Source organism: Cyprinus carpio, chromosome A19 (genome assembly GCF_018340385.1).
Source record: "Cyprinus carpio isolate SPL01 chromosome A19, ASM1834038v1, whole genome shotgun sequence".
NCBI classification, from domain to species: Eukaryota; Metazoa; Chordata; class Actinopteri; order Cypriniformes; family Cyprinidae; genus Cyprinus; species Cyprinus carpio.
Genome location: NC_056590.1, coordinates 13,918,246 through 13,941,988, shown reverse-complemented (window position 1 = coordinate 13,941,988; position 23,743 = coordinate 13,918,246). Strand labels below are relative to the sequence as shown.

Here is a 23,743-nt window from a genome sequence, read left to right as displayed (position 1 = left end):
CTTTACTCCACTAGTGTTGCAATTACACATTACACTTTGCTTGGCACCTAGCTTTTTCTGCAGCAGTTTATTTCTGCTACAAAAGAAGTGATATGACCAACTACAGGGCACTGAAAGTACTATGTCTCATGCGTTTTGCCTGTGAGTTCTTTAGCAATGGCAATGAGGCCGAAACCAGGTCATCCAGTGCAAGAATGCATTGACCTTTTAATTTTACTTAATATGATTTTTTTTTTCAATTTTACTACAGTTCATTGATAATTTATTATAATTCATTATTTTTGCATAAAAACGGAACCCGATACAGTTCATTAACAATTTATTACAATCCATTATATTTAGCTACATAAAAACGGAACCCGCAGAGACTCGATTTCCCAGAATCACGTGCGGTCGGTCCGTCTGAAAACTAGTCCGGGTCGACTCGTAGGAAACGCGTGCATTAGTTAAAGCTTATTTCCTGTTACTAGCAACGTTAAATATCGGTTTTATTGGATTTCTTGAACTGAATTTACTGTTTCTTTGGAATATAATTTTAATTAAATATGGCTTTACCGAATTGCTCGTTGAAGGTTAACAAAGAGCTGCTTGATACAAGTTTTGAAAGTTACAGGCTTTCACTGGACTCTATTCCGACTTACAATGTAGAACTAGACGCAGGTGAGAAAAGAGCTTTATTTGACCTGTTATCGTCTGATTTTATTAATTATATACGTGTTTATTTAATCCTCAGCGTGACACACTCATAAACAATCTTGTTCAAACAGCTGTTGTAAACTAACATTACACGGTGGGCTTCATTCTCAGTATAACAGTCCTACAGTCCTAAAGATGCAGCTCTGCAACAGTTGCGTTGCTCTTCATAAACTACCAGATGTGTGCATCTTAATTATAATCTTAAAGTTAGCCCAAAGCTGTCTTTTGGGCACAGGACATCATCTAATCCGTGGTTTGTGATTCCTTCACCAAGTCTGCTGTCATTAGCCCCATCAGTAATGTGTGTCTTCTTTCAGCTGTGGCTGAGGTTAAACTGAAAGACAGTCAGTACACCCTGGATCATGTGAGAGCATTTGGTATGTACAACTACCTCCATATCGACCCCTGGTATGAAGACAGCGTCTACTTTGTGGACAGCAAAGGCAGAGTTCTCAATCTAACAGTCACACTGGTGAGTCTGTTCATGTAATTTCCGAAATTATGGGTTATTATCACTTATCTATAATATAGAACATATATAGATCAGTGGTTATTATAAGGGCCACATACTAATATTTCCACCCTAGAGCACATTTTTTTCTATTTTTCTCCTGTAGGTCTGGGTCATAAATGCATATGCATTCTTCTTACTAAATTTAATAAAAAGATCAGAGAAAAAAACAGGGGGTTTAGGTGCCTCAAGGGCGCACTGGATGATTAAAATTGTTATTTAATTGTATATTAATTGTCAAAATGTAAACTGAAATTATATTTATTTTTTTCTCCTTAATAACTAATATTTTTAATGAAAAACATCAGCATTTTGAAACCCAAATATTATTTTTAAAAAAAATGAATCATGTTTTTTTCGTTTAATATATATATATATATATATATATATATATATATATATATATATATATATATATATATATATATATATATATATATATATATAAATATATATATATTTGTTTTGCAATGGAAGGATCCTACGAGTCAAAAAGGTTGAGAACCACTGTCCTATGAAAGTTTTGGACCAGGATATACAGTATGCAGTTTTAGAATATTTCTAGTTTTTCTCTACCAGCAGAGGGCATTAATGGTTTATAGTAGTGTCAGAGTAGAAAAATAAATGTTTTAAATAAAATATTTATTTCCTTATTATTTTAATTATTTGTTTTATTAAAACCACTTGTGATATGATAATAGAAAGCAATTTACAATTTGCTCACACTGTACAGCCTTAATGCACAGTATTTTCATATTGGTCATTTGCTAATAATAATGATTTCTTTTATTTTTGGCATTGGTTGGTACTATACTGTTGTACATGTGCATACACTTTCTTTTGCATAAGAGGCCAAATTTGAATAGTGAAGCAAGCGACCATTTTTATCTATTTTCAAAAATGAAAGACAGCTGGAGAAAAAATATACAAATTTAAAATAATTCGAATAAAATTTAATAAGAATAATATTTTAGATTGCCTTTACCTAAAAATCATCTTTAAAAAATGCAAATAATTTAATAAGACTAATTTAATGCCTACATTTACTTGTATTATTTAATATATATATATATATATATATATATATATATATATATATATATATATATATATATATATATATATAGTTTTATTGATTACATTTTAATTTATTTAGATAAATTAATAGTATTTTAATATCAACACATCCCCTGCTTCCGTCTGTGCAAAGCAAATTGATAATTTTCTTAATGTCTTTCAGTTGTTTTTTATATTTATATATATATATATATATATATATATATATATATATATATATATATATATATATATATATATATATATATATATATATATATATATATATTTATTATTATTTTTTTTTTATTATTTTTTTTTTTTTTTGAGGAGGAGGAGGAAGATTTAAGATGCATTACCATATATTTTAAAAGGAATCAAACAAATGCATAATAAGATGAAATTCACATATGCATAAAAAGATGAAATGTAGTTTCTCTACAGGATGTTTTGTTCTGAGGTAGTTTCAATTTTATGCTGATGGTTTGATTGTAATGTTTTGTCATTCTTGCGACTGACATGCTGGGTTAAGAAATTACTCGTTATGAAATGTGCCAGTTGAATTATAATTACATTTAATTATCTGTCCTTGGGGACTGTTTGTATTCTCTTAAAGGTACTAGATGGGGCATTTTTCTTCTGGAAAAGAAGTCAAAACTGAGACTGATTTCTGTTAATGTGTGCATCAAGCTCCATGGCAACAGAAGGCCAATTGTTGTCGAGTCCTTAGGAGAAAATTGCTACCTTATGAAGAGTGTAATTGGTGATTACTACATTCATTGTAAGCTTATCTTTTCAAATGGCTGGCTTTGAAGTTCAGGATCACGCAGAAATGGATATGTGGCACTTATTAATTTTATTTCTAATTTGTCTCATTGACTCATTGATCATTTGTTTCACAGATGTTGTTTTAAAGATCTTTAGCAAGACGTTGACTCGAAGCCCTTGAAAAAACATAATAGTCATGAGATAGATACTCAAAAGAAGTTATTTCACAGGATTTCACAGTTATTTTCAGTAAGAAAGTTGTTAATCATACCCTTTATGGATCGATCCTTGAATGTTCCCTATTATAACTGCATGTATTTCCTTTTTTGCTTTGCACAACTATGAGCCTCCAAAATACATGCACAATTTAATCATGTCTACAAGAAAAGTCTTCTGTTTTGTGATGGTGTAGAGATGGTTGAGGGTGTTTTTTTAGAGACTGAATGATTAACAGGTCTCCATCTGATGTTTTTCCAGGACACAGCCTTGGGCAAACCTTGTGAGATGTTCCGTTTTGAATCGGACCCAAGCTCTTGTGAGGGGGAGCAGTTGTGTGCTTCTCTGAGCCTGACCTCCGCGACTTGGGCCACGCTCTCTGACGGAACTGGAAAGTTGACTCTTTTGCGCACCAGCAAGAGGGGAGAGAGTTCACATATTAAATGGGAGGTAGGGAGTAAATCAACCAGCAGTTTGTCTTAACATTTTCTACTAATTCAAATTATTAGTCTATAATTGTTGATTTGAGATTGATAGATTGAGACATTTTAATTCATCTGCTGCTTTCCCATGGCATTTTGGAAGACATATTGTATTTCTCGGTTAATACATATGAGATGTTTTATTTCACTCCCAGCCAGTGTTCAGCGAGCGTCTAGGAGAGCCGTTCATCATCGTTCACAGCCTGGCTCACATGCTCTCTAATGTTCATACCATTGAAGTGCTGCTTCTGAGAATCCAGAAGGATCCATCTGATACCAAAGGGAGCGGTTTCTCAATCTCACTGGAGTGGATCACTGTGGACAACTCTGCTGGGGAGGGTGAGAGTGAGTGTCTCCCTGCTGTTCAATGATTCCAGTTCTTTTTTTTCCTGCAAATTATGTTTTATTTATTTATTTATTTTTTTTCAGTTGCTGCAGTGCTGGTGTTTCTCAGTCATATGTCTGCATAAGTTAACCAAAGTAGCTGACCTATCTTAAGAAGTAGAGTTCACTTGTTTGAATTTTTCAATTCAAATTTTCACTCAAATTGTTGATAATATATTGCTGTAAAAGTTATATGTTATATAATTGTACATAATAATGTTATATAGTAATATATTGTACATTAATATGCTATCAACAGTTTGAGTGAAAATGTATTTTAAAGCATTTTTAAAGAAAAGATTTTGCAAATCACTGTATATATTAAATATACACTATCGTTTAAATGTATGGGGTCGGTAAGTCTTTAATGCTCACTAAGCCTGCATCTATTTAATCAAAAATACATTAAAATAGTAATAATCATTTATATGTTAAATGTAATGTTAAAATAAATGTAAAATATAATAATTTATTCATGTGATGGCAAAGCTGAATTTTCATCGCACATTACTCCAGTCTTCAGTGTCACATGATCCTTCAGAAATCATTATAATACTCTAATATGTGGTGCTCAAAAACATTTCTTAAAAATATCAATGTTTTTAACAAATAAAACAACAAAAGCAATCTTACTGAACATTAGTGGTTAATAACAGCATTATCGTGTACACATAATGACAGTTTATGTATTTACTCAACTATATAGTAGGTGTATAAATTAGTATTTTAAGTTATTAAAGATGTATTTTTGGTTTTATATTTGGGGTGCAAGAGAAATAAGGAAAAACACTGCTAGTAAAGTGCTTTCTTTCTCACAGACGAGGAGAGGAAGTATGGTGTGAGGAAGAGGAGGATGATGAAGGGCAAGACTGTCCCACACTACACTGCCGTGGAGCCTCTGGGTAAAGGAATCATAGTAGCCTCAGAAAAACCCTTCGCTTTTACTGAGGTGGATGGACTTCCTCTTGAAGAACCACCTGCTGAGGATATGGAGGTGGAGAACTCAGGTGAGAACCATCGGCCAGACAAACAAAAGGGCATATTGTAAACATATTTCATTCGGCTAGACTAAACCATGCCCAAAACATTAGCTTTTTGTTGTCTGATTTGAAAAAGTCCCGCATATTCATCCTCTAAGTTGCACTTCGACAGAATTCTGAAAGCCTGCAAGAAAAGACATTTGAAGTAGTCACCAATCAACCTGGAAACTCTCAAGTGCTGCAGTCTTGAGGGAGCGCACTTCCATAGAATGATTCAGAGGTCTCTGTATCCATAGAAACATCATAGGAATCATTCAAATAGAGTTCCTCAAGTAGACTCTGATGAGGACTAGAGATGACCATGTGCTTCTACACGGCAGCGGTCATTATTTGGGGTCATTTTTTATTTTTGGCAAGGAAGTTTTTGTAAAGTAGGCTGGTTAGTTTTATGTAAATATGGGTCAAGCTGCATGATACATTGGTGCAAAATGCATCAAGTTGCGTTTCTATGTGACGAAACAAAGCTTCATTAATAGCATGTTTTTCTTGCTAACATATATTGGATCCTGTGATTAAAAGCGTTTTTTGTCCTTGATGGAATTGGTCTGGCATATTGAATTAATTAGTGCGTCATTTTTATTAGTGTTTGACATTTTCTTTATGTCAGGGAGTGCTAACTGCAAATTTTGCCTTATTAGTGGCACTCAGACTTGGACGTAAGAGTCCCTTTCAGTCAAATATTTGTTTACTTCCTCATTTAAATTAGTTTTTTTGATGTGAAGTGTTTGCGTTTTTACTTTCTAGCAAAGCTAAAGCAGTCAGTGATCGAAATCACCAAACAATAAGCTTATGAAACCAAAATTCTATATACTATTCTATATACAAAATTATTTATACTGAAATTAACATTTTATCCTCTTTCTCTCATTTCCTGTTTTTCCTCTTACACCTGTATTAGTCATCTGAAAACCGAGAAAGGGAGCTTTTAAAAGGCCATTTTTTCCCTGTACACCCTTTAAGCTTTTTTTCTGTGGAATAAAGGAGTGATCTCAGCTCATCCTCTTCCTCTGTCTCTCTCCCATTTTAAGAGGCTGAGAGTTCTGAGAGACTCCACTGGTAGGCGGATAAAATGGAGCTGCATTAGCTTGTTTCAGAAAGAGAGGTCGACCTTCCTTAGCCACAAAAGACTATTAATGGTCACACGCACGCCAGACATTGATATTCTGTTGATGGTGTGTTGATTTAAGGGTACATGAACAAGCCAAAGCTTATACGGTGAACACTGTTATGAGAGGGATAGGGAATCAATGAAGTGTAAATTACAAGTCTTTCTGGATGATACAGAATCGATATGATTTTATATCAATAATTATGTAATTCACGCACACACATTGCTTGAAGCACGTTACTCCAGAGCAGTAAACATGGTCATCATTTATTCATTGTCATGTTATTTCAAACCTGTATACAGTATTTTTTTTTTTACACAAATGAACATAAAAGGAACACAAATGAAAACAGTGAAAATCATCTTTGATGTGTGTGTAGAATAGATCAGCTTGGATTACAAAAAAAAAAAAAAAAAAAAAAAAAAAACCTTGGAATGTCATGAGGGTGAGTAAATGATGACAGAAATTCCATGTCCATGTTTTCACTGTAGTGTAATTTTTTTTTTTATTTAGTTTTTTATAACTATTTAATTTTGACTGAATTATTCCTGTAAATTGGCCATATTTAGAAATTTTGTAGCATTTTTATTTTTCATGAAGTTCTTTTAATAATCATATTCATTTTTTGCACCCAAATCGGTCTTGATTTAGTTTTCTATGACCATTTATTTTTAGAGTGAATTATTCCTGTAATTTGGCCATAGTTTACATTTTTGTAGCATTGTTTTTTTCCCCTGAAATTATAATTTTTTTTTTGCACCCAAAATGGGCTTGATTTAGTTTATAAGACCATTTTTACCCTCTCTTTAAATCTTAAATTTAAACATTTAAGAATTTTATTTTGTACATGACCTTTATTGTGATTTAAATAACCTCTTCACTGGTCATGTGGTGAAAACATGGGCAAACATGTTTTAATTTACTCATGGTTGTGATGTCATCCTATAAACAAATTGTATTTTAAACATTTACATTTATTTTAGATTTATGCTCACTTAACATTAGTCATTTTTTACACCTCAAACTATTGTAATTGAATTTAAATGACAATTTTCACCATTTCTATTACTTGAGAAATAAAAAAGTCTGCTTTTGCTACTGTAAATGCAGGCATACATGTGCTCATGTGCCTTTGGCTGTGATGTCACGACTATGAACATTTCTAAACATTTTTGCTGTTTAGCTTCCATGGTCTGGGCGGACTTTTTGCATAGTATATCAAACTCTTTTATCTTTAAAGAGCAAAATCCTGTTTTATATGATATATACACAGTCAGAGTGATTTAGCAGTGTCATGGAACATTATTGCCCTTCTCTTCATTATCCTGTTTTGCTCAGCAAGATTTCTGTTGGGCCACGAGCTGACTAGACCTGCATCAAAAGAAGATAATGAGCGTACTGCTCTCACTTCTCATTGCACTCTAAAGCAGCTTTATGGCTTGAGAAAATTGTTCCAATTTCACTAATAAGGTTTTGCCAGCACAGCTAGGACTGAGTGGGTGAGACTTCGACATCTCTGCTTGTCTCAGCTCCTTTATTTCCGCCTCTCTTTTTACCTTAGTTTCTGCTTAAGAGATCAACTGGCAGAAACTTTTGTGTGGAATTCAGTAAGAATGAATTTGATCTTGCTTGTAGTGTTTTATATTAGCACTTGCTCTGTTCGTAGTTCTGTCAGGACCACTGTTGTCAAAGAGAAGAGAAGGGAGAGCAGCCATAACCCCCCCCCCCCACGGTAAACAGAACTAACATAAATGTATTGCAGATATCGTTAATGTTCAATAATTTAATGTACACATTTTAGGGTAATAGAAGGGTAATTAGCTACTGAGTGATGCAAAAGCTGCTTAAAACACTGAAGGACCTTATATAAGGATGCTGTGATAGGCATCATGTCCCTATAGGTCAATGTGGATCAGCTGAGACTCAGCTGATGCAAGCTTGACTGACGTGACCTGCCAGAACTAACGCTTTACTTGAACTTTATCACCCGATTTGCTAGGTAAAATGGGAAACACGGCTAAAAATCTGTGTCATATGCAATTTGAATTGTGCAATTCCCCATGTTGTATGTCGGTTATTAGTGCTACTCTAAGATGCTGTAGACTAACGTGATCTGGCAAACTTTGCTGAGACTGTAGGCTACAGCATTAATCCACCACTGTGATCCAGACACCTGAATCAGTTCTTTAAAATGCTAAGTGCGCTCGACTACATTTTCTATTGATCACACTTTTATCCAGAAAATGTACACAACCATGTCTTATAAAAATTATATTAAACACTGCACTCTAATCACTGACTAAACCACATTTGTACTAAAAAGAATAACATTGACTTAATTTAAATAGTGCTAACTATTGCAGTGGTTGGTGAATAAGAAGCATTTTTTGCACTAAAATGCCACAACTAGTGAATTAATCTTTTACTTTGTAACATCTGTGAGGTTGTTGATTAGGGTAAATGCAGATCTATGGAGATGCGTACATTTAAAGATACATAGGATTAAAAAAAATTCTTATGCTCTCCAAGGCTGAATTTATTTTTCAAAAATATTGTTATAATTCAAAATAACCGTTTTCTGTTTTAATACACTGAACAAAATTATAAACGTAACACTTTTGTTTTTGCCCCCATTTTTCATGAGCTGAACTCAAAGATCTAAGACTTTTTCTATGTACGCAAAAGGCCTGTTTCTCTGAAATATTGTTCACAAATCTGTCTAAATCTGTGTTAGTGAGATAATCCATCCACCTCACAGGTGTGGCATATCAAGATGCTGATTAGACAGCATGATTTTTGCCCAGGTGTGCCTTAGGCTGGCCACAATAAAAGGCCACTCTAAAATGTGCAGTTTTACTGTATTTAGGGGTCCGGGGGTGAGGTGGGGTGTGACCACCATTCTGGTGTGACCACCATTTGCCTCACGCAGTGCAACACATCTCCTTTGCATAGAGTTGATCAGGTTGTTGATTGTGGCCTGTGGAATGTTGGTCCAGTCCTCTTCAAAGTCTGTGCAAAGTTGCTGGATATTGGCAGGAACTGGAACACACTGTCATATACACCGATCCAGAGCATCCCAAACATGCTCAATGGGTGACATGTCCGTTGAGCAGTGGTGGGCCTTCTCTGCTTGCACTATAAATAATAATCTGAGTTGTAACGAGCATTAGCGACAGAATCATCAGCCAATCAAATTTTGACATTCCATGACAGCACACCTTCTGGGTCCAGCGACTCGCCCATTGCTTCCTGGCCCAGCGTTTAGTTGGGAATTTCCAAGCCGCTGTCCCCGGTGCCTACACCAGACCTTGTTGCCAATCTGCCTTTTTTCAAGGCGCTCTTTTGCAGACAAAAGAGGAATAACTGAGAAAGGATAAACTACTCAAACTTAATTTGCTAACAACGGTTTTGTGCTCCATTTCAAAGATTGCAACTATGAGTGGCTAGTGTTGTCAAAAGACCCGGTACTTCGGTACGAAGTCGGTACTAAAAAAATGAAAATGTCATCGGTACCAGGTTTCTTTAAGTACCGTTTTTCTTTAAAAACACGGACGGAATCTTAAAATTAAAAGTCATGAAAATGAAACTTACATTTTAATATGGACAGTCACGAAATATAAATCTTGCATGTTCTGCGCGTCTAATGAATGAATGGCAGAGACGTGCGGGTTTGTTTACTACATAGACTGAAGCGCGTGACGCTTGCAGTAATTTCAGCATCGTCTCAATTAGGACATAAATACATAACAACATCACCAGAACTGTTCTGAGTCACTTCACAAGCATTTTACCGTTTCATTTGAGTAAAACCAGTGTCAGTTTAAAGGTATTCACGGAAACCCAGGGTTTCCCACACATTGATTTATTACAATATCAAAACTGACCGCCACAAATAGATTTTCCAAAAGGCTTTGACTTCATTGAATAAACATGAGCACTGCACGTTTCAAAATCAAAAACCGATGCTGGTGTTTTTATATCACTGTATTTCAGAAGGAACCCGACTGTATTTACAAAAATTTCGATTTCATTTTCATTTCATTTTGCATGTAATGCTTGATAAGGCAGCGTTTGTGAGCTCAGCGCTGCTGCAGCTTTGCAGCCGTTACCGGAGAATCCTGTATCTCTCCCGCTCTTAAAGCGCCTCCTGCTGGCGGAAAATAAATTCGCATATATATGTATATATGGGGGTGGGGGAGTGTAAAAAAAATCAGGCCAACTTTATGGTAATGAGCTATGACGCGGTTGGGCAGCAACCAATCAAAACGTAGAAGTCCACCGCTTGAGAGGATTCCAGAGAATGCAGTACCGACCACATTAGTTCAAACAAAAGGTTGATTATTACTGTGGCGGGTTTGCAGTAATCTATGATGTGTCTCTGTTTGCGTACAGGGACATAAAAAAAAATAAATTCAAAATGATACGTTCAAAATTCAAAGTGTCTGAGATTGTTCATGTTTCTGGTGAGTTGCTGATGTGCAGTAACGATATAATAATAATCTAATGATATAATAAATAATACTAGGCTACAGTAGTCCTAGTTCACTTTAAAAAAAAAATCCTTGTTTATACGTACATTAAGTAATGTTTATACTTGATTATATTTACTTAAGTAACATTTTTAATGCAGGACTTTTACTTGCATCAGAGTATTTTTAGAGTGCTTTATACATTATTAGGTAAAGGACCTTAATACTTCGTCCACAACAATATTTAATGAGGTTAACTTATAACGTTACTCTCATTGTGGTTAGTCTGCACAAGATCAACAAGCTTGTTTGCTTTGCGGCCGCTTTAAATACACGATCAGCATTCGATCTACGTCAGAGCGTCAGAGCACTCACGAATCTTTCTGCAGCGTTGTGTGCAAAGCAGCCAGAGCGATTTTTTTTTTTTTTTACGATATAATAATAATCTAATGATATAATAAATAATACTAGGCTACAGTAGTCCTAGTTTACTTTTTAAAAAAAATCCTTGTTTATACGTACATTAAGTAATTTTTATACTTGATTATATTTACTTAAGTAACATTTTTAATGCAGGACTTTTACTTGCATCAGAGTATTTTTAGAGTGCTTTATACATTATTAGGTAAAGGACCTTAATACTTCGTCCACAACAATATTTAATGAGGTTAACTTATAACGTCGGTTCTCATTGTGGTTAGTCTGCACAAGATCAACAAGCTTGTTTGCTTTGCGGCCGCTTTAAATACACGATCAGCATTCGATCTACGTCAGAGCGTCAGAGCGCTCACGAATCTTTCTGCAGCGTTGTGAGCAAAGCAGCCAGAGCGATTTTTGACGCTCTCGACGCCGGCGGTGTGAACGCACAGTTAGGCTGTGGGAAACACTGCAACCCGTCAAAATAAAAGTTCATTTTTACATAAAAGCATTGTGCTAGAAATATTACTATTATTTAGTAGAATGTATGTGATACTGCTACTACTGTTGAAAAAATTAATAAAACTTTATGATTTAAAGAAATAAATCACACAATATTTCTTCCATGTTTTAATTTTAATAGCAAATCCCCTTTATTTAACAAAAAATAAAATGTGTTTAAATTTCATTAATTAAAAGACCAATTAAATTTGGGTGAAACTTGTTTACTGTTTTTCATAATTATATTACTTGTAGAAAAACTTAAAACACAATTGTAAATAAGTATAAAGAATTGCATTGGTTTTATGTTTAGTGATAAAAAGTATTTTTTTTTTTTTAATTAGCATCTTTTTGTGTTTTGCTTTGGTACCGAAATTGGTACTGAGAACCGTGGATTTTCACTGGTATCGGTACCGAATACTGAAATTTTGGTACCGTGACAACACTATGAGTGGCTAACAGCTAGCACCGAGCACAAGTTATTTGGCCATGTGTATTCTTTTAATACGAGTAAAGGGACATGGAATGACAGACACACAGACTTTATTTACAAGTGACCTGTGAGTGCTTTATGGTTTGACGTGTAATGAATCATGCACATTGTTATGGAGGTGTATGTGATGGTTGATAATGCTGTGGTGTGGTGTGTGGATGTCCAGCATTTGTACAGTTTTGCTGCTGTGGGCGCGTCATTTTAGAGTGACTTGAATGTTCATAGTGATCTTCTATTGGTGGATTACTTTTACTGATCCATGTAGGGAAATTTACTCTGAATTTATCCCACCCCCATCTAGTCTACTGTTGAAATTGTTGATCAGCTGTCATTGTGAGCCTGTGTGCGGCTTAATATGCAAATTATATGCATATGGCTGCATTAGCTGGTACAGAGATGTGTGTAAGATAGATGTGTAAGGGTATGTAGTTTTCAGTTGCTTACTGAAGGCCCTGACTGTAACCCCACGGTGCTGGTGAGTATGCTGGCCATGCAAGAACTGGGAAGTTTTCAGCTTCCAGGAATTGTGTACAGATCCTTGCAACATGGGGCCACAAAGGTTTGCCACATTGCCCTAAGAATACCTCCTAAATTTGCTGGCAGCCCTACCTACTGGTTAAACCTTATAAATTAAAAAAAAAAAAAAAAAAAAAAAATCTTATAAAACCTTATAATCGTAAATAAATGTAGTTTCATTCCTAAAACCACCACCAGAGGTGCTATAACCAAACAAATCTACCTTACCCACAGTCATGTTTGACCCCTATAATTTCAATTTGCAGCTGTAACTCTAAAATCTAAAATAGACTTATGATGCACTAACTACAGTCACCCTGGAGCAACCTCAGGTTAATTGCCTTGCTCAAGCACATGATAGTTATTGGTAAAGTCCATGTTGGGGGGTTTGAACCAATAATCATTCAGTTACCAATTTGCTGCTATAGTATACAATTACTACACCATTGGAACTCAAAAGCAGATAGAAATGTTCTCACTCCACTAATGGCTTATATAGATTCACAGAGTTTGGCCTTCCATAAATAAAGCCACACAATTACACAGGTTGTTGTGCACATACAGGATTAATTTGTCCTATTTTTTTAGTAGTGTCACAGTGGCCTAGAATTCTCAGAACTCATCCTACTTTCTATTACACACAGTTCAATGATGGTTGATGGATGTTACGGAAGGAATTGACAATGGAATTGAACATACAGGGCTGAATGACAAAATACAGCCTAGTCTTTTTATTTTTACAGCTGTTGTTTAATGCTTAGAGGACTGCACAGGATATACTCTAAAATCTTTGCCTGTAGTGTTTCTTACCTATTCATTAATTTAAGCATAAATCATGTGAAATTCATTTGTAAATGTCTTCTTTGAATCTGGTGTCACTTCTTCCATTGTTCTGATCACAGATCCCATCTACTTCTGGCAGCAGACAGAAGAGGATGTCACAGTGTGCGTGCGTTTACCTGAAGGCACCACTAAAGATGACATCCGCTTCAAGCTCGCCGTGGACTGCCTCCGTGTTGGAGTAGGAGATCATGCACCACTGCTGGATGGGCAACTGTTCGCTCCTGTAGATCCTGAGGCCAGCACTTGGGCCATTAAAGATGATAAGAGGTGAAAATATGCTGGTGGAAGTTAGAATTAAAATAAAATAGAATTTAAATTAGAATAGGATTTATCAGCATGGAGCAACAACTTGTGTTTATGGGGTTTTACCCAAAAATTCCATCTGCCGTAATATTGTTCCAAACCTGTATGACTTTGTTTGTAGAACACAAAAAGATATTTTGCACAATGCCCAGGTTTGGAGAAGGGTCAATTATAATGTCTAAAATTCCAAAGAGTACCCTAAAACCACATGCCCTAAATTACAAGACTTTTAAAGCCATACAAATGTTTTATATGAGGAACAGACAGCAATAGTTTTAGATCAACGTAACTTATTATTTATATATTAGTTATTTAATTTATTACACTGTGGTTCTCAAATCTCATCTCCACCGATGTTGGAACTTGGGGAGGAGGCCCACATGACATGCATGAAAAAAAAACCTACTGTAGATATTGTGGACATGAATTAAGAATTCCATCACACAGTTTGTGGCCATTTTTTATTGATGTGTTCCCTCGTTTTACTCTAAATAATGGACACATTTTATTATTTAGTTTCCTTGTTTTAATTAAATTGTGGCCACATTTTCTTAATTTGTTCCATTGATTTAGTTAAATCGTGGACACATTTTTAATCATTTTTTTTGTCTTGTGTTTGGTAAGTCATGGCATTGTTGTACTAATTTGTTTCCATATAACAAAAACAAGGGAACAAATTAATTGCAGTCAGAAGAATTCTGATGTAATTTGCAGGGCTCAGTAATAAATCTTATTTCTTGCAAACATAAAATTACATTTTTTAAAAACTAAAATCATCATTCTTTTGTGATGGAGACTAGTTCACAGGGCAAATGAAAATCTGAACTACTGGCTTGACTAGACAAAATCTTTAATACCATATAGGGGTGCTCTGATTGATCGGCTACTGATCTCTATCGCTGATGATCGTTTTGGGAAGTTTGATTGGCGATCGGTCATAAACCGATCTCAAGCTGATGACGCACCTGCTGTGAAAGGTTTGACATTCAAGGCTGCACCGTCTCAGTCTCTGTCCGCCGTGGGTAAAATTATAATGCTTTCTGTGTGATGCAATTTCACAAACAGCACGAGTGAATCACCGCTCACTCTCTCTTTCCCTCTGAACATGCACAAATGATTTCAAATCACCACATCAATAAGCGAGCAGCACTAGAAGCGTGCTGCACAGTTGACACAGGAATCATCACTTGTACTGTTGAAGTAGTGTTGCATCATCACTTAAGTTTATCATTTGCATTTCTTTTTAAGTCTTGCCAGAGTTTAAACCATTCAGCACTTGTGCGTTCTCCTAGAGATGGTGTGCTCATGCACACTCAAAGCGCACACATGAGGCCGCCTCACATACATCTCACGAAATCAGGCTTGTGCTGAGTGTTTTTGTTGTTTTTCAACAAGCTATTGTGCAGTGAGTGATTGTTTGTAAATTAATTATTCAGGCGAGATAATTACATATTTTAAAAAAAATGTCTAAAAAATGCCCCCTCAAATTAAAAAAATCCCATCAACAAGAATCACCTAAGAGGAGAATTCCCCCCATTTTCAAAATGAAATTCCGGCCCTGAATGAATGTCTGTAAAAATCCTGTGATCAACGATCAGCTCCAAAAATCCTGATCAGATCACCCTTAATTTTTAAGTGAAGTGACATTCAGCCAAGTATGGTGACCCATACTCAGAATTCGTGCTCTGCATTTAACCCATCCGAGGTGCACACACACAGAGCAGTGAACACACACACACACTGTGAACACACACCCGGAGCAGTGGGCAGCCATTTTATGCTGCGGCGCCCGGGGAGCAGTTGGGGGTTCGATGCCTTGCTCAAGGGCACCTAAGTCATGGTATTGAAGGTGGAGAGAGAACTGTACATGCACTCCCCCCACCCACAATTCCTGCCGGCCCGAGACTCGAACTCACAACCCTTCGATTGGGAGTCCGATTCTCTAACCATTAGGCCACGACTTCCCACCCTTAATGTCATATGGACCAGTTTATTTGGAGCTACACTTATTTGGATCTGGACAGTTTTGATCACTAAATGGAAAAGAGCAGACTGTAAATTCTGCTAAACATCTTATATTGTGTTCCACTGAAGAAAAACTCATACAGCTTTGGGACAAGATGAAGGTGTGAATAAATGATGACAGAATTTTCTTGCGTTCAACAGTTTTCTAAATGTTAATAAAGCTTAGGAACTGTTGATGTTCCACATAATGTCTTGGCAAATACTAAATATGATGTGTATATGCACAAGAGGGTTTTGGCAAACGCTGAGCCAAAGCAACGCATATGGAGAACCACCGCCCACAGTGTTGTGTGTTTATGAGAGGTGTGAGTTGCCACTGTGCCTCCGTACACATTCATCGCACGTGTCAAAATGCAAGCGGTTTTGTGAAGTGGTCATTTCTCAGAAACATGAATAGAACTTTAGTTGTTCATCTGTTTTGAATTTCCACGTCCTTCCCTTCATCCGCTGTCCATTCCTCTAATAAACATCACCTCACGTCTCGTTCACTCACCACCTCCTGAGACACAAACAACCCCTCCTTCCATATTGTTCTCTGTCCTCTCGTCTGTGTTTCCACATCCTTGATTTTAATAAGAGGCCCCGATGGCCCCTCTTGTGCTCTTGAGTGTGTGAGCCGGATGCTGTCTGAGTTCAGATTTGAAAGTTTACACGTGTTTATGTTATCTGTCTGTTGTTTTTGCAGTCAATTTAACTGTCATTTGCATTTGTATGGGAACCCAAAGCGGTCCTCATTATGAGGCATATACAATATAATGAAGTATATAAAAGAATTGTCCTGCATATCAGATGCGATTGAATAGATTGGAAATGTTCCGTCCTTAATGGTACTTGTACACAGAGTTCAAAGGGAAAAGCAGAATTAATTTTGATTATGTCCTTCATTTGTAACAGAACTGTTAACAACAAAAATGTGCTTTTATTAAGTCATCTGTGTGATGGGAAAACATTTAAACTTAGAAGTACTGAGGAAGTTTAAATGACTCGCTTGTGATACACTATAGAAATTGTGTTTGATCAGGTTTTTGAGATTTTTATGTAGAGTTTTTATTTGTGTAGTTTGGAGGTCAGTCTACAGAAGCGAAGTGAAGGCCCGCTGTGGTCCGAGGTGGTTCTGGGGGACCGGAGAGGAGAGTATCTAATGAGTGATGAACAAAAATCACAACTTCAACAGAGACTCTCGTATCTCACTGCTGAAGACCTGGTCAGTTTCTTTCACTTTTAGGGGAAAAAAAACCCCCCACTTTTTTATTTTATTTTTTTAGCTAGGGACTGTGGGTCTTAATTTTTGGAGAATTTAAATCATTTTCACAATAAATAATTTTTCACTTTCTGTTTAGATTATCATAGTTTTAAAAGTGATCATTCATATTTTCTATGATGAATTTTCATAGTTTTTTCATTTAAATTTTAGGAAATCAATCATTTTTTAATACATAAAAGATATTTAAAATATGCACAAAAAAAGGCACTGGGAAAAGTTTCTGAATTGTTAGTATTTGTTTCTTATTTGACTTCAAAGAATCCAAACCCAGAGAAGGACAAGCCCCCTTGCAATGCCCAGGAACTGGAGGACTGTGACATGTTTCCTGAAGACAGCTCTACACTGATGCGCTTTGATGGTGCCACTCTGAAGCCCACCCATGTGGTAAGACCATAGAAATACAATAGGCTGGAGGGGCTTCAAAGTCCAGATGTTGTCTGTAAATCAGATATATTTAATTTATTTCATGTTCATTTATTAACCACCAGCATGTTGTTGCCTTGAGCAATCACCTGTATTGTCTACAGGACGAGTCGGCTCTGCCTGAGAAGACTGGTTTAAAAAAAAAAAAAAAAAAAATTGATCTGATGTGGTATAAAGATTTCTTTGCTTTCAGATCAATGTTTAAATTGCTACTGACCTAATGCAACTGTTATCTTGTTTAAGTTCCCATAAGAAGCTGAGGATCTGTGCTGTTATTTTGAGATGTAATACATTTTGAAATAAGCTGTGCTGTAAGAGTGTGCAAGTGCAGAAGCACAATATTGATTTTTCTCTTCTGGCATCTCGTGCTGTGAGTAACATTCCAGCACTTGATGGCTTGGCGCAATCTAACGTTGACTGTGTCTTTGACAGGTAATCAAGGGATAAGTCACCTAAAAGTGAAGTGGCTAAAAGCAAAGTTAGTATTATTATGATGGCTTATTTTAAGCACAGCTGCCAGAAATCTCAATATTTAATCACAATAAATAAAGTCCTCAAATAGTGGCTTTTATTATAGGTGCAGCTGTGCTAATCAAGTCATGTCACTCTATTCTTTTAGTATGTGGATTAAGTATACTGTACCTATCCATACAAGACAGAATGAAAGCCTAATAATTACACCTGGTTATGAATAGTTAGTGAATCATAGCTTTTGAAATGCAGGAGTCTTTAATGCATAAAATAATAGTAGGAAAGTTGATTGCGTGATTTGTTTTGAGAAACCTGCAAACAGGGTCCAAAATTAACTATTTTACATAATTACATAAATTAATATTTAAATATTAAAAATTAAAATTCTGTCATGATTTATTCACCCTCATGTCGTTTCAAACTGTTTTGGTTACCACTGACTTTAAAAAATACTGAGACAGTTCTCAAATTATTATCATTTGTGTTCTTCAGAAGAAAGTAAGTTCTGAAACAGGTCTGAAATGACACAAGGGTAAAAAAATGACTTGAGAAAATAATGACAGAATTTTTCTTTTTAGGTAAACTACCCCTATTAATACCCATTTAAAACCCATAAATCTTTTGGCATTATTTATGCAATTGTAATTGTAAATTCATTCATGCTACTTCTGAGCTGCAATAAATGGTTTGTAAATATATCTTAATATTCAAATGTATCTAAATATTTCAAATGCAGCTTCTGAAAAGAAAATACCATGGTCATTGTAGCCTTAAAGTTTTTGTCTTATAAATTCTGTGTTGAATAAAAAATAACATCATCCGCTGAAACGCAACTCTCTCGTAAATGTGTGTATGACAGCTGAAGCTAGAGATAACCTTTTTTAAGGTCTTAAATATGGATATTTTTCACATCGATTCACTTCAGAAGGCCTTTATTCATCCCCCGGAGCTGCGTGAATCACTTTGTATGATGGATGGATGCATTTATTTTGCTTCAAAATCTCGATCACCATTCACTGCCATTATAAAGCTTGGAAGACCCAGAACATTTTTAATATAACTCTGATTGAATTTGTCTGAAATAAGAAAGTTATATATACCTAGGATGGCTTGAGGGGGAGTAAATCATGGGGTAATTTAAATTTTAAGTTGAACTGTCCCTTTAAATTATGATTTTTATGATTGAGTGTCTTTCATTTATAGTAGGTTTATCATTCCTGCTAAAAAAAATTATAATAAATGGCTGCAAATCCACTTGACACTTAAAATATCCAGTGTAAACGTTCAATACCATTTACATTTATACATATTTGCAGAAACTTTAATTTAATGCATTTTACTCTGCATTTATTATTATTATTATTATCAACAGCAACAACAGCCAATCAATCAATCAGTCGTCTCATGGCTTTTTATTTGAACTCAAAATAGGTCTTCTCATTCTACATTTCATTTTTGTCTGTACATGCAGTACATTTTTCTTTTGCCATAGAATAAAATTCCACATAGAATCATCAACCCACCCCCCGCCCATCATTTCCTCTCTTCCTCTCACTTCTAAATCACTTACATTGATGCAGTGAAACACACTGACCTTTTCTGAGTGCACTCGCTCACAGATTGCAAAGCCACCTCTCTCTTGGCTCTGAGGAGAGCCTTTCCCATGTCGACCTCTTCAGAGATTTCAGATTGTGTGTTTGTGTCCCTCAGCCGGGTGTTGGAGCAGACCTCAAAGAACTTGTATTTCTTTTTGTGTTCCTGTAGAGTGGCACCTCTCCTTTGAGAGACACTCTCCTCTTTCAACTTTCAAAGTGAAGGAGAGGGTTGACATTTACTGTATATCTGAACGATGTGTATCTCGAGCTCCTCACAACAAGAATAATGCTGGAGATGCAGTAATGGATGGTTATTTTAATATTTGTCACTATGTGATCTGTAGTGATGCATTGCTCAAAAGCTGTATTTGTAGTTGACATGGTTAAATGAAAGATTAACCCTTTAGCTGTAACTTGAATTCATGGGGCCCAGGGTTTTTTTTTTTTTTTTTTTTTTTTTTTAAACCTATATGACTTTCTTTTTTGACCATACCAGTGTTATTATTGTTCTGAAACTAAAACTGTTAAAACATTTTTCATCACTTAAAATAAAATAAGTATTAACTGAAAAAAAAAATCTATTGCCAAGGAAACTTGATGTACTAAAACTGAAAAAAAAAAACGTATAACTATGTAGACATAAAAAAAAATGAAATCACTAAAAATGACAAAAATTAAAATAATTAAATATCTATTTAAAATGAATGAATAACTAAATAAATAAAATTAAAACTTAAAAAAAACTTCAGATTCAAAATATTAATAAAAATTATAATAGTATCTCAATTATATTAAAATCATAAAATTACCATCATAAAGTGTATCATCATAAAATGATTTTAATTTTCAGGTGAACCATCCTTGTAATATGCAGTATGATTGTCTATCATTTAAAAAAAAAAAATAATATATATATATATATATATAAGATTTGGTTTTCATTGATGTATTAATCATGTACTGTTGCTAATTCTGCCGATTTAAGTTTAAGATTTTTTTTTCCTTTGGTAAAAATATTGGCACGCCAAGTAAAAATCTGAACTACAGGCCAACAAAAAGAAAAAAAAATCTTTTATTGTTGAGCTCTTCACAACTGCTGCATTCATGAATTAAACATGAGACTCTGTGATGTTCTTCTGAAGCAGTTCTGGCACAGTCAGGTGGCCATTTGTGCAGAGCAGTAAACATTTCGACCTCTCACAGAGAGACCAAACAGTGCCAAGTGTAGCTCTGAACATAATGAAACAAAGGTTTTAAGGACCTTTATTTTAATATGTGTTTTCTTATCGGTCCTCCTTTTCTCCTTGTGTGCTGCTGTTGAAGCTAGAAATGTGCACAGCAATGGGGTCCGTTACATTTGCTCTCATAAACTATACAGGGACACATTTCAAAATCCCCTCAATCCCCTCATAATTATAGTGTCTAGAGAAGATGTTTTGTGTGCAACTTTTTTTTCAGTGAAAATGAGTGGTGATAGATAACTGGATTGTTATCGCCTTAGGAGAATTTTTAAGCTCTGTTTGCAAAGGTTGTTCAAAAAGGTACAGTAGGCTGTGTGTTTTTAATATATGAGTAAAAGGTATGAGGTTAACATATACTTTTCAGATTTAATGGTTTCATATGTATTTGGGACTTCATTTTTTTATTATTTTATTTTAAATACAGTAAACAGTAATATTTTGAATGGGTGTGTGTGTATCGGCGTGTGGCTTATATACATAAATTATTTATTTTTGACTCTATAATATACATACATTATAGATAATTCTTATATATTGAATTACATACTGTCACTCATTTTCATATAAAATATTTGCCAGTTGTGGAGCTTTTTTTCTTTTGTCTTTAGGTACACATTTCACACATATATATGCATATGTATATACATATAGATATATATATTCTGTGTGTGACTGCCTCTAAGATTTCACATCATATCTTCTCAGTAGAAATGGAGGCTGGCAAGCAAAATGAATATGAATAGATTCTGAATTCATTTGAGTCAACTTTCCATTTTACTGTCTGTCTATTATGCAATCACTCATTACTGGTATGTCTAATCAGGTACGTGATATTTCAGTTTGGATGTTCTTCAGTTAGCAGATCTGTTGAGACGGGTTTATAGTGGTAATTTAGAGCATTTTATGTCTAAATGACAGTGGTGACAATTTTAAGATGAAACTGTCACCAGTCGTGAATAACAGCCGTCGCACACTGCTCTGGTTTTAATATGCAGTTACCAGTGTGCGGCAGGCAGCATTCAATAAATGGATTTTAGGACAAGTGTAAAAACCAGAGGTGCAAAGACGTAACTGAGAAGTCATAACGCTTATTTTCTGTACTATGTGAAATTGGTCATGATTCATAATGAGATGTCTGTGATGATAATGAAGGTGACTTGCAGCTGCTACCATCTTGCTTTGCTGTTGTTTACCCTTGACGTTTCAATCCTGCTGTCGTTTTAGATGGGCGCCTCATAATTGTCTCTTTTTATGAGAAAATGTATGGAGAGCTTTTCCTTTCTCATTTCATTTTCTGCTAGAGTGATTGCATAATAGACAGACAGTACAATGAAAATTTGACTCAAAAGAATTCAGAATCCATTCATATTCATTCTGCTTGCCAGCATCCATTTCTACTGAGAAGATATGATGTGAAATCTTAGAGGCAGACACACACAGAATATATATATCTATATGTATATACAAAATTATTATTTTATGTATTTTTGATCAAGTAAATGCAGTCTTGGTGAGCATAAGAGATTTCTTTCAAGTACAATAAAAAGTCCTACTGAAACGTTTAAATAGGTGTAGATGGTGTAGATTTATTTATTTATTATAGACAGATAATTTTGAATTATTTGCCTTTTCTTGAACTTTAGGTGAGTCTTGGAAGCCATCAGTTTCTTTTCTCTGTGAATACTGACCCCTCTGAGATGCCCGCTTTCTGCTTACGGCATGATGTTGATGCACTGCTCTGGCAGCCCCGTCCCAACCAGGACAACGATATATGGGAGCACATTTCTACTTTTAACGCACTCGGTAAGGCCACTTGTAAGCAAATATTAATGTTAAGTGTCACTTTGAAACCCTTAAACTTCCTTCTGATAGTGATTTTACAACCTGAGGCTATCAGCTTTCTTTCATTTTCTATCCCAGTTTAATGTGCAATTAGACACTGAGACAGTGTTTTGCACCCAGTTTTTTCCTACAGAAAGTATTTTCTTTTTTTCGTTCAGGTTATGTTCAGGCTTCAAAAAGGGTTATCTTTGCGAGTGCCTCAGGCGTGTGTTCATTTACCGTCAGCCCACGCCGGTCGACACGGTGCTCTTCAACCGGAAACAGGGTCGGCAGGTCGGGCAGGTCGCCAAACAACAGGTAGCCAACCTGGACACCAATGACCCTGTACTTGGATTCAGGGCCACTAATGAAAGACTGTTTGTCCTGACTGCCAACAACTTGTTTGTGCTGAAAGTGAACAATTAAGATTCTCCAGTATTTCTGCTGGAGGAATTGACACTTCTGCTCTAAGGTTGGTCAGAGGCCGCTTGAGTTCACTGGTGCACATTCAACTTATCCAGCACATGACTGTCATATTACAAGACCAAGTTGGTATGAGTTTTTCTTATGTATCAGCATGTCTGTGTGTGTTAGTATTTGTCTTAATATGTAAAACATTAAATTTGAAACATGCTCATATGTTCCTCCAGAGACATGATCTATAGCATGAATGTCACATTGAATTCCAATAGAATGTAAAATGGATACATAAAATAAACAAGCATCTGTAAGACCCCTGTCTGTTTTCCTCTTAGTGTTTTTTTTTAAATTATTTTTATATATTATAATTTTCAACACAATCAATGCAGAAGTTACAAAGTATTTTCATTTACCAGTGTTGTGTTCCTCGCAGACCATGACCCCATCAGAACAAACCTGTAACCCTTTTTTGACAGCAATTATTTCACCAGACATGAGTCCACAGTGAAAGATCAACAGATACCAAATTCCATGAGACCATCTCATTTATATATATATATATATAAAATGCGGAATATATACATGTAGAAAAGTTGTAAAATTAAAATATAATATTAATATACATTTTTAATAACTTTTTTTTTTTTTCCATTGTTATACTTGGAAAATGTCACAGTTC

The 23,743-nt window shown here is 35.2% G+C and overlaps 1 protein-coding gene across 1 annotated transcript; it reads left to right on the top strand.

Moving 5' to 3' along the window:
• The first annotated feature begins 393 nt into the window (after nt 1–393).
• Nucleotides 394–23,377, top strand: LOC109060881 (nudC domain-containing protein 1-like). The gene is given in 11 exon segments (XM_042776679.1): nt 394–660; nt 1,014–1,168; nt 3,509–3,697; nt 3,885–4,068; nt 4,932–5,120; nt 13,561–13,768; nt 16,889–17,033; nt 17,352–17,477; nt 22,467–22,626; nt 22,824–22,844; nt 22,847–23,377. Coding segments are annotated over 11 exon segments (1,716 nt in total). The 5' UTR covers nt 394–545; the 3' UTR covers nt 23,071–23,377.
• The last annotated feature ends 366 nt before the right edge of the window (nt 23,378–23,743 follow it).